Source organism: Sesamum indicum, linkage group LG3 (genome assembly GCF_000512975.1).
Source record: "Sesamum indicum cultivar Zhongzhi No. 13 linkage group LG3, S_indicum_v1.0, whole genome shotgun sequence".
NCBI lineage: Eukaryota > Viridiplantae > Streptophyta > Magnoliopsida > Lamiales > Pedaliaceae > Sesamum > Sesamum indicum.
Window position 1 is genome coordinate 10,790,998 of NC_026147.1, and position 13,037 is coordinate 10,804,034.

Consider the following 13,037-nt stretch of genomic DNA (forward strand, 5'->3'; position numbering starts at 1 on the left):
TGTTGAAGGATCTTTGTTGGAAAGCAAGCTTTCAATATCAAATCAGAAAATTCAATCGAATTATGGAAGAGGTAAAGAGCCAAAAACTAGGTACTTTGATTTCTTAGACCAAATTAACAAGGAAAAATAGATAGCTTCTCATGATGGTAGATGACGATGCGGTATTTTGACGAATAACATGTCATAATGCATCAATAGAGTTTTGAAAGGGGCTCGCCGCCTACCGTTGACAGTAATAGCTGAGATGACACTTCAACGTACTGCCCATTATTTTCGTGAGAGGTTTGCGAAGAGTAGTGTAATATTGACCAACAACCAACTGTGACGGATCTTACATTCAAGATGTTCACACGTTGGCAATAAAATTCTGTTGAGCATACGGTTACAAAATACCATCAGTTTCAACAGTCCGTCTCGGTTGTTATAAAACGTCAGAATGAACATGGACTCAATACCTATTTTTTCAAAATTGCGAACCAAGAATGTTCATGTGGCAAGTGGACTTAATTTGGCAGCCCTTGTAGTCACGCTAAAAAAGTATGCACTGCATACATGATTAATAATGCATCAATAATGGAGGATTATTATGATTTAATAGCTTATAGAAATACATATTTTAAGTCATTTGAACCTTTACATTCCAAAGATTATTGGGATGTCCCGAAATTTGAGTTGGTTCACGATACTACTGTCCGTATCTCTACACACCCTGATCAAAATCAACGATTATTGGGATGTCCCGAAATTTGAGTTGGTTCAGGATACTACTGTCTACACGCCCTGATCAAAACCAAACATCACGTATTCACAACGAAATGGATTGACTGCAAACACTTGTAGGACAACAAACCCATCAAAGAGATTCTTCTACACAATCAAATATTTCGATGCGAAATTCTCGATAATAATTGACTTTTTTAACTGTATTTTTTAGAATTGTATAAAAAGATACACACTATTATATTTATATAGTTCATTGTGTTTTTAAATTAATACAATTTTAATACTATAATTTTTTTTAAATTTTATTATGTTGTTAATAATTAAGTGAATATAATTAATTTATAAAAAATAAAACTAAACAAAAAAGTATTAAAATCATGTTGTGGATGACATCCATGATATAGGTTTTTTTCAAAAAAAAAAATATTTTTTTTAAGAGACATAACGTGCGATGCACGTGTACAAATATATTTTTATAGGTAAATATATTATGATAGTTAATCAATAAAAATATTAAGTTTATGTTTCAGTCGCTTAAATATTAGCATTATCCAATTATATATTCAAAATAAATTGATAGTAATTGTTTAAATGGGTAAAGAAACTATTTACTTCTATTATTTGTAATTTATTTTTTAAATTAAATTGATATTACTAAATAAAAAATATTTTTCAAAATTGAGATTTTGTATTTCGTATTCACTAATGTTATATTTTATTATCTTGTATTAAGTCAATTAATGTGAAAATAAAAATAGTAATATTAAAAAATTCAATAGTAAAATAAAAATAATTAGTAAGTTCCTTATTTTGGATTGTTTTAATAAGACGTTCTATTTAATAAAAAGATTAACAATCTAACTCAATAAGAGTAAGACATGGAAATGTACCTCAATAAGGGTACGAATGTTTTCTTAAAATAGAAATAAATACTCAAAGGACTCTAACTATTTTATATTTAATCATAAATTATATTTATTAGTATTCTCAAAATGATACGTCAATTGTATTACGAAATAATTTACAATCTGAAAATAATTATCTCATATTAATATTAAAATACAATTAATTAATGGAAGCCACTTGGTTTAAATTCTTCAACAATACTTTTAATTTAATAAAAATTGAGGATATTTATTCTAATTTTTTTTTTTAAGTTTGGATTATTATTTACATGTTACTCATATGCTATTCCTTTTAATTTTAATGTGCCATAGTACATAATTCATTTTTTTTTATAAATATTTAAGATCTTTCCTAGTAAACTAAGTATGTTAAAATATTATTTTCCTATTTATCTTTTAGTTAGATATATCATTAATCTTCTAAGTACTTTCGAGGAATTAAAAGTACCATATATATTTCTTCTTTGTCAAAATTAAATATTATAGTTGATTCTTTATGTTCTCATTTAGAACCACTTTAATTTCTCAAGGTCATTTTTTGAGGTTAACATCCCTAAACTTTAACATTGTCTCAAATTGATTCCCCTGACAATAATATAGTTGTGGGTAAAATGATCAGTTTAGATTCTTTTTTTCTCACTTTAGTCCCTAAATTTGTAAGTTATCAACTTGGAGTTAGTGCCACTCCAAACAGGGAAAATTAGATTCATAGAATAATGATTTGTTCTCATTTAAGAACTCAAATTTGTATATATGTACAGTAAAAAAGTTTTATATTTAAACCAGGTTTGGTCAAAATACAACCGGTCATACAATAAATATGATATATTTGACATATAATGGACTACTCTTCTTAAATTATACACCAATTACATAATCAATATATTATATTTTTCGTGTACTCGATTCTTGTTTGACCAAACTCGATTTAAATTAGAATTTTTCTATGCACATCATTTCTCGTTATTATATATTTAATGATAAGTTGCACTTATTAATATTATTTTAACCAAAAGTACGTGAATTTAATTGTTTGCTTAGTTTAATAAGTGGTAACACAACATAATTGATTATGTCGTAGTTTTCAATTATGTTGTGGGAATGCACGATCTGATTTAAATAAATCCTTGTCAAAATTTATTAGTTAGAATTGGGTCTTTCTAATTCTTAATGCTGTCGGAAAATCAAATATTGAGAACGTTCCCAAGGTTGTTTACTGATTAAGGATCTACTATCGACAAGGTAAGGAAATGTGAGGTTCTTAGGTCGTATCAATAACCATAACCAATTTATCTATCATGAATGATTGCCATCTTTGCATTTATAAAACCAATTTTCACTTCTACTCTCAAAAGAATTAAATTTAAAACCAATTTATGTTCAACCTGCAATCAAAATTTTCAGCATAAACAAACACAGAGCTGTGTTTGTTGTTGCATGGTTGATGTATGAACATTGATTGACCATAAATTAGTGATGAGTTACTCGTCGAAATGTTGAAGTGAGTCATCAAATTTACAAACCTCAAAGACAAGATATCAAACAAGATTGGTGACGACCACAACTGGGATTTACATCTTTGGAAGTATAGGTAAGTGATTGACGAATTTTACTACATGTTACCATGCAAGGTGTTCTGATTAATCATAACTAGTGGGTTGTTTACTAGTTTCTAGACCAGCCCGCGATGTGTTGGGCTGACTCGAGTATCGTTCGAGATTTTGAACTGACTATTTGGTATGATTACAACGACCAAAGGCCCGCCATGTTAGGCAAATTTTTTGGCTACCTTTTATGTCCTCATCTGATGTGGATGGAGTGAAAGGAAAAATTACCCACGATACATTAATACTTCCCAACTCTAGTATTTTTAGAGAGACTGGATAATGAGTTGTTTTGTTAATCAATGTGAACTTGATTTAAAAAAATAATATATTAGGTATTTATAGTGGTATTTGGAGCTTTAGAATGTGGTAGGGTGTATGTGTTGGTTGTATGGCTTGCATGTAAAATATTACTTTTTTATTCTTGTAAATAAATGAATACTATCAACATATACATCATATAGTCCCCCTCTCTCGGACGAGTTACTAGAACTAGGATGAGTAAATTGTCTGAGAGTAAGAAGACACAAGAAGTATTTAGGGCTTTGATTCAGTTTGAATAACTATATGGGTCAATATTGAACAAGTTAATAGATCCAAAATTTAAGGTCCAAGCCCAATAATATTGTTCAAGGTGGCCCAAGTCCTTGGGTCAAATGGTGGGGAGGAGGTGGTGAGGAACCGCGACTAGTTGGGGTGCGCAAAGACGCGCACGACCCTAAGGCTAGCCATAGCCAGGTCGAGGTGCTAACCTTAACCGAGGTGCCACGAGCTTAAACTTGAGGCACTGACCTTAACCTAGGTCCCACGAGCTTGAACTTGAGGCGCCTACTAATAAAGAGTGGGAGTAAGAAAAAATAAAAGATACTTGATGGTGGATTGATTGAGATATCTTCTTTCCACTTTTTTGACCTGGGTTCAAAACCTAGTGAGCTGGAAGACCTTGGGCCCAAAGTTGGAGTCCTCGAGCGTGACGTCTGCTGCCCTATGTGCTCTGGGAATAGGTGCACACTCTCGCACTCGTTGGATTTTGAACTCAGGTTAAAAAGGTGTTAAGAGGAGACCTCAATCATTCCATCACCAAGTATCCTTTAATTTTTTTTACTCCCACTCTCTATTAGTAGAGGTTACTCAAAGTTATGGCATTTGTTTTAATCATTTTTTGCGCTAAATTCTTTCATGTGTTTTAAGGGATTTTGACGTCGTTTTCAAAAGTGAGACTACCTGTTACACTAAAGGATTTTCATGCGTTGTGGAACGTGTGATTGGTCGCGAAGTTATCTTCCTCTACCAATGATAGGAGGTATTTTAATTTCTATCTTTACTTGGGTGTAGATGTTTTTAGAAGGGCTCGTCTCTTCTTGGCTTCGAGATGGATGAGGAAGAGTAGACGACTTTTACTTGTGGCGGAAAATGGAGGGGTGCAGTTTTTTTTTTTAATTACACGGATGTCGCGTCAAAGGGTAATTTTCTCCCGACTCATGTGGTCGAAAATTTTGGTATATTTAATTTGTAATATTCAGTACTTGGGATGACTTTCTCCTGACTTATATAGTCAAAAATGTTAGTTTGTAATTGGCAATATGTTTAATATTTATACGTGTAGTTGTTGCACTTCTTCAAATAGACTTGTGCTTTTTGACTTATTTTTACGGATGTTGCCTCAAGGGATGATTTTGCTCATACTCTTGAGTTGATATTTTACCAACTTCATGGGGGGAAGGGGAAAAGTTTCTGCAGCAACATTCTTGATGAGGGGATATTCCTCAAAGTATACTTATTCATGTTCCGAAGTTGGTCCTTTATCAACTTCAAGGGCATGCAAATTCTTCGGGGCAACATTTTTTACGGGAATCTCAAAGAAGTTTCGTGGTCCCAGAGGGCACATTGCCTCAACGGATACTTATTCATGTCTCAAAGTTGGTCTTTTATATTTTTAAAAAACTTCAAGGGGATGCAAAGTTTTTGAGACAACACTTTTGATGGGGATCTCAAAGAGTTTCGTCCATAGGGTCTTGGGGCAACAACGACTTTTGCCTCTAGGACAACAACAATTTTTGCCTTTAAAGTCCTCTTGAAACTTTAGGGATCTCTACGTCTAAATTGATTTTATTTTTTGAGACTACAACAAGAAAACTAATTTCATTACATAAAATTCGCATTACAATGTCTTAGGAAAAATCGAAAGGGGAGAAGGATATGTTGAGCTCTTACCCGAGCTTTCTCCTATTACAAATGAATAGCCAAAAGATATATTTTCTCGCTACGAGAACTTAGGGTCACTCTTTATGGCGAGGGAGTCTCTTCCTGCTGGTCTTCTTGAGGTCACGAGATCATATTTGTTTCGGTAAATATGCTCTTCAAGCACTTGAACCTGCTTGGATCACATCTAGACAAATCGAAGCAGGTCGAGTTTCGGTAAATATGCTCTTCAAGCACTTGAACCTGCTTGGATCACATCTAGACAAATCGAAGCAGGTCGATGAGCAATGACACGAAATGCACGTTGTGGTGGAAAAATATGGGACTTGACTGTGGGATGCCCAGATATCGGAATGAAAAAACTTTAATATGAAAGGTCTTTCAATGTGCTACCCTACGCCTGTCCGTATAATAGATAGTCACAGTAGCAAGAAAGGTCTTAACAACTGGTATCATGCTATCAAATGCCTGTCTGACGTCCAAGAATGATAATACAATTCGACGATACGAGATAAGCTATGTCAAGATAGATGGATTGGAAACAGTTTCTTATCCTGCTGTGGGAAGGTTATCATCATGAGCAGTTGGATTTGATGCTAGCTCTCGAGGTGGCGTAATCGACCCTCGGTCAAATTATCTTACTTGCAGGTATTGGTTGACATATTCCTTCAAGTGTCCCCACTGGATCAAGTTTTCTATCTTATTTTGAAGGCGATGACATTCCCCCATTGTACGTCCCATGTCATGGTAGAAGCGACAATATTTGTCGAACTTTAGCCTCTTCATATTGTCCTTATTAATATTTGCCATTGATTAATCAACAGTTGTTGCTCCACCATGACTAATATTTCTCCTCTAGCGAAGTTCAAGGGGTTATAATGCGAAAATCCAGTGGAGGTAAGTGTCAGCGTTCCTCCTTCTTCGGCACATTCTCCTCATCTCTACCCTACCTCTTTGCACTAGAGGTAGGGTTCGTCTCCTTGGACTCTTCTACCGGAGGAGCAACTCTTCGAAAGTACTAGGGGACTTTCGCTATAGATTCTCTAAACCTTCCTGGGAGCAAGTTTTGTTGGGATGAGCATTGGCCAACAACTCATGGTTAACATGGAGCACCTCATGCACAGCTTCCATAAATCTTTGGACGTATTCTCTCAACAGCTCATCTTCTCTATGGCGAATGGTGAAAAAGTATGCGGCTGTTGTTGGAACTTTCTTATTCATGGAGAAATGATGCAAAAAATGTTGGGTCAATTGTTCGAGACTGGAGATAGTTCCAATGGGTAGCTGGTTGAACCACACTAGAGCAGGTTTTGAGAGAGTGGTGTTGAAGACCTTGCAATATGCAACATCACTCAAGTCGTACCAATCAATTTTAGCATAAAATTTGTCTAAGTGTTCCTACGAGTCTCTCGTTCCATCGTATTCTGAAAGGTTAGACAGTTTCACGCCTACTGGAAGTGCCTCGAATAGGATTGCAGGGTAGAAAGGGCTACGTCTCGGTGGAGCTGTGGCCAAGGGTAGATAAGGGTCCTTTGTTCCCTTTGAGAATATGGGTGCCGTGGTCGTCTTGATTGTGGGGGGTGTTGTTCTTGTTCCTGGGCGACTTTCAATTTGGACACTCTGCTATTCACCTCTTCCCACCTTTGTTCATTCCCCTGGGATCCAAAAACTCCTCTCGACTTCAACAAGGGGAAAGAGGCGGGGTGATTAGTTGCGAATTGAGCTATCGCCTACGCAACCACTTGATTGAATGCGTCATGGATTAGTGCTAGTAAAGCCTCATGTGTCAACTGTATCATCGTTTCTTGATGTGGAATACCTGGTGGGGGCGATTCTCTTCGTGGTGGAGGTGGTGCCTGCTCAAGGGGGAGGGAAGAAGGGCGGCGATGTTTGTTCAAGAGGTGGTTATTGGCTACAAAGTGGTATAGCTATCCTACTCAGCGGGCCTTACTCACGGGGTGAGGGGTTCAACCTATGAGGTGGTGATCGTTCATAAGGTGGGTGTTGTTTTGCTATGTTCTCGTGTGTTTCATGGGCAACGTACATCCCCTAAACATCGTGAGCTTAAGACCTGGTTTGTGTTCTCAGCGTTGGAGTAAAATTCCCGCAGTCGATGCCAATGATGTGGATGTGGTTTTGAGTAAGGGAGTGAAAGGGAAAATTACTTCAACACACTAATACTTCCCAAGTTTAGTATTTTTAGAGAGAGAGGGTAATGAGTTGCTTTGTCAATCAATGGTGAACTTGGTTCAAAACATAATATATTAGGTATTGATAGTGGTATTGGGAGTTTTAAAATATAATAGAGTGTATGTGTTTATTGAATAGCTTGCATGTAAAAATTATTATTTTACCCATGTAAATAAACGGATACTACCAGCAGACGCATCACCCAGAATTCTTTGTATAATTTTCAACCAACATTGTGAATGCACTAATTGCACCTTCTAGGTTGAGCTTTCTTTCTACATCTTCATTTCCTCCATCACCTCGGGAGCTTCTTCCTCCCTGTTTACACAAAAAAAAAAAAAGAAAAAAGAAAAACGAATTCCATCTTCATAATAGTGAACACATTAATACTAAAATTGAATGGGGTTTTATTGTGGCAAAACGGTAGACATTTTAACTGATGTACGTTGCCTTCTCCTTTATTTCCCTTTAAAAAGGTGTGCCAGATCACCATTGTTCACCATTTCCATCTCGCATTTCATGTGCAGATGTGCGTTTGTGGTTAGATGATTCGGAGTAGGGGTGATAAGGAAAATTTAAAATCGTCTAAATTCTACTAACCCGAATCAAATTAAATTATCTTTTATAATTTATTTTTTAAGTTTTAATTCTAAATTTAAAGCAAAAATGCACCGAATTATTAATTTAATTTTAATATAGACTTTAAAAAATCATCAAAAATCGAATAGGATCGCTGAATATATAATTAATATTTCAAATTAAATATAAAATAATTTGATAAAATAATTAATTTTTTAAAAGAATTTCATATTTAAATTATATAAGCCCAAAAATCGTATATTATCAAAAACTTATATTACGGACTGGAAAGCCCATTTCTGTGGGATTTCAATTTAAACTTTACATAAGAAAAATGTGTTCTAAATCCATTCGATCATTTCTCTAATTTCTCATTCATTTTGACCCCATTAGATCCTTCCTCCAATTTCTTATTCATTAAAATCTTATGCCCGTTATTGAATTATTTAGAGATTTGCCGGTGGAATCCCTACGATCCAGGCTCTATACCGATTATTTGATCCACCAGGCCCGAAAGTAGTAAAGCCCAACCTACTTGGCCGAAAGTAGGTTGGGCTTTACTACTTTTGAGCGCTTTAAAGATACCTCGCCACATGTTTATCTTATGGCTTGCTATATTGGAGAAACTACCTACGATGGACAAACCATGGTTATCCCACTTAGGTAGATGTGTATTATGTGATGAGGATGAGGTGGAGACACACACACACACAACTATTCTCCCGATGTTGATACAGTCGCCAATACCTTCACGCTATTAGACGAGTTGTACGCTTTGTGTGACCTAATAGAGATTGGATGACAGATCTTGAGTGGGCTGCAAGGAAGTGGAGGGGTAAACATATCGTTAATGTGGCTTATCACGCATTACTGGGTTCGTATATCTACCATATATGAAGAGAGAGAAATCTTAGGCGATTCGAGCATATTGAGCGGAACTTGAATATTATAACTAGTTTAATTATGGAGGATGTTAGACAACGTATACTTGGCATTACCTTAGCTAGCTTTGTTATGCACTTTATAGATTGTGATGTATCCCTTAGCCTATCGAAGTTATTGTACTATATCTTTTTCAATTTATGAAAATTACATTTACCCAAAAACAATATTATGCCCGTTAGTTAAATTCTGCTAATGTGGGATGACATTCAGGCTATGAGAGTCGATTTCGATACCTAATGCTAACAAATTCTCAATTGTATGGTGTCGAGTATTACCCAATACTAATTATTATATATTAATTAAGAATTTATTAAATTTTAATATGTCCATAACCGAACTTGCCTTTTATTGGATTAATTTTCTAAATTATCAATATCGATATCAATCTCACGGATTCAAGAATTAATTTGCGATTCTTATATTTCAAATTACTTAAAAGTTTTGAAGAGTATTGATAGTATATGGTGCCTAATAATGATTTTTTCTTATTAAATACAAACACTAGTTCCACTTTATAATTTATGTTAGTCTCAACACTTTATTTTGCTTATTAAGTATTAAAATCATCAAATCACCCAAACGCACATTTGATTTCGGTTTAAAAAATTATTTTATAAAAATTAAGAAAAACCAAAATTATACCATGAATTCGAAGTGCCATTTTTTTCTGCCACTGATTATTTTTGATTTATTTAATACGTGTAACCTCATATTAAAAATGGAACCTTTATAGCTTCTATTTCCCCCGTTTCCATTGGCACGTACTACGGCACCTCGACGGCCTCGCCGGAATGGAGAAATAACGGAAGGAAGCATGTAAATAGGATGGAGGAAAGGGGGCAGGGAGAAGAGAATGTTGATAGATTACATTTGACATATTCTATCTTATTTGATAGCCATATGACTAAATAATCATCAAAATTGGCCAAAATAATTTTTTGCCAGTAATTAAATTACTTAAAAGTCATTTCCTAAATAATCACAACTTGCCTTCATCCCATGACATGTGGTAAACACGGCCGAATAGAGGAAGGATAATGTTAAACTAGGAAACATGCATTGAAATACTTAATCATCCAGTATTGAAACACAAAACTGAGTTACATCCAGGTCTTATATTTGATCTAATCTTTAGCTAATAACAGCAAAGGACAATACCAGAGTAAATCCCAACATAATAAGGAAAAACCAATGAGTTCCCGTTTGAGAATCCGGACATTTAGAAAAGGGAAGTTCCTTTGCCCTTCTTATCTCCACCAATCTCAAAATGCTTGCACCTCTGCAAAATGAGCAACAAACAACTTCTGGTGAGTATAGAGACAGGAGACTACCAGAAAGAAAATGCCCGATGAAACACCAACCTTGATTGGGTGCTGGGAAACATGCTTGCAACCCTGGCACTGCAACCTTAGCACAATCTTCTTTGTCGTTTTTGCCTAATCAAGAATGAGAAAAAGTCAGTGATTTAAGCAAGCATCCCAGTTTGACTACCTGAATACATCTTTATGATATTCCTGGCTGTTCTTTCGTAAACTTTTCATGTTTTGAAGAACATTCAATTATATGTAAGTTTTCTTGTCAAACAATAACTATCTCCATTCATGGTGGATTGAAGTATTAAAATGGTATATGAAAAATCATTTTCACCTTCTTGTGGAAAACAGGCTTGGTCTGGCCACCATAACCTGACTGCTTGCGATCATAACGGCGCTTCCCCTGAGCAGCTAAACTATCTTTACCCTTCTTGTACTGGGTGACCTTGTGCAAGGTGTGCTTTTTGCACTCCTTTGATTTGCAATAAGTCTTCTTTGTCTTAGGAACGTTCACCTGGAAATACAAAACCACAAATAAATTAGCATCCAAAAGCGCATGAATTTGACAGCTTAGCAGATTCACAAACATCAAATACACAGCATCCTTTTAAAGGAACCTAATGCCTCCTTACCACTAGACTAGCAGATACGTGAACTATAACCATTCTATAGTGAGAAAAACTAAATGCCAATTCAACAAAAATAGAAAGCACCTAAAAAACAATAGGAAGACACATTTGACTCACAAGCAACCACGCGCACACGCACACAAAGACAAAAACATACAAACATACACACGAGAACAATCATATCCAAGTGACCAGATGCAACACATTACTTTCATGTCATGAGAATAAAATTAAGAAATCACATTACAATGACAGCATCATCCTAGATATCAAAAAGACCAGATCATCATAAAAGTGAACAAGTCCAAAACTATCCAAAACATAAAGTTATGTCCATAAGGCTGATAATAAAGTCCAGGCAAGCAAGCATGGTATCCAAGTCAAATTCATTGACCCGATTCAACAGCAAATAAATCAAAACACTGTTTCAGCTTTCAGATATCTATCCAATTACAATGCGAATGAAATCTCATAGCACGCTTATGCAAGGTAACATGATAATTGTTTTAGGTGTATACCCCAAATCTTAACATCAAACTTAAACTTTCATTTCCCAAAACATCCAACTTCATTTCTGCTCAAAGACCAAAAAGCAAGCCCTAAAATCCTCAAAAAGACAAAAGTAAAGTATCTCGGAGCCGAAAATTGATAAGAACAAAATAATACACTCAACTCAGCATATTCAAATCGAACGCTTTTGCCTCCAGACTAAACAATATTACCACAACCGATCCAACAGAAACAATTTCACCATATAATGACATATTAAACCATCATCTAACCATAACACATGAGGAATACAATGACGTACGGTGCAATTAAACGAAAGTAGAGCATAAAGAGAGAGATATTACCATGGCTGCCGGCGGAGGAGTAACGCTGGAGTACGGGCTTTGGTTTTCTGCGAAATGACGTCTGAAACCCTAACCCTCTTAAGCCTGCTGTTATTTATAGCGAAATCAGGGTTTGCACGACGGTGCTTTGATGGGCCGGCCCATTTAACTAATACTTTCTTCAAACAATACCCAATTATGAAAATGGGCCTATTAAATAATTCATAAGCTTGGCCCAAAATAAGGAATTCTTCTTTTTCTTTCTTTTTCTTTTTTTTTTTTGGGAACTTTAAAAACTTTGCTTACATATTTTTTCATTTTAGTCCTCTAAATTTTATTTTAATTCCAACATAGTCCGTATTTTTTCAACGCACTTTAAGTTAGTCCCTTCAATGGGTAATTTTCCCATATTAGCCATATTTATATATATATATATATAGAAAATAATATTTAGTCCTTCACTTTTATTTTTAATTGCACTTTGATCCATCGCACATAAACTTTAAAAAAATATAATCATAATTGAAAGAATTTATAATTGGGTAATTATGCTGAGAATAACTTGATTAATGTTATATTAACAGAATTATTGTTAATTTAATGAACATCTTGAATTTTTGTAATTAAAAATATTTGAATAAATAAATTGGGAGTTTAAATAAAAAAAAAATGAAGTTATATATACATTATATATATATATATAACACAATAAGTTAGAACAAAAATAAGATAATAAATATATCAGCTAAAATATTGAAAATGGGGCTTGATTTTATTGTGTGTATATGTGTTTTTTTTTTTTAAATACAAGAATGAGAAGTTCATTAAATTTACAAAAGTCATGTTTATGTGTCATCAATCAAGTAATTATCCAATTCAATTAAAATGGTTTCATTTTTTAAATTTATGTATAAGGGACCAAATTGCTATTGAAATAAAAAGTGATGGGACTAAATGATTTTCTATTAGAGAGAAAAATTTTATATAGGTAACACAAAAATCACAAATTTAACGGACTAATGTAAAATAAAGGGATAATTACTCTTATCTTCTGAGGTTTGGTATAGTTACACGTAGACTTTATGTGGATTGGAAAATTACACCTAACATACCA

At 34.4% G+C, this 13,037-nt stretch overlaps 1 protein-coding gene across 1 annotated transcript; it reads right to left on the reverse strand.

Moving 5' to 3' along the window:
• Positions 10,184–12,017, reverse strand: LOC105158001 (60S ribosomal protein L44). Its single transcript, XM_011074588.2, has 4 exons — positions 11,945–12,017; positions 10,796–10,975; positions 10,510–10,584; positions 10,184–10,427 (listed from the first exon to the last, which is right to left on the reverse strand). The coding sequence occupies exons 1-4, from the start codon at positions 11,945–11,947 to the stop codon at positions 10,368–10,370; spliced, it is 318 nt and encodes a 105-aa protein (XP_011072890.1). The 5' UTR covers positions 11,948–12,017; the 3' UTR covers positions 10,184–10,367.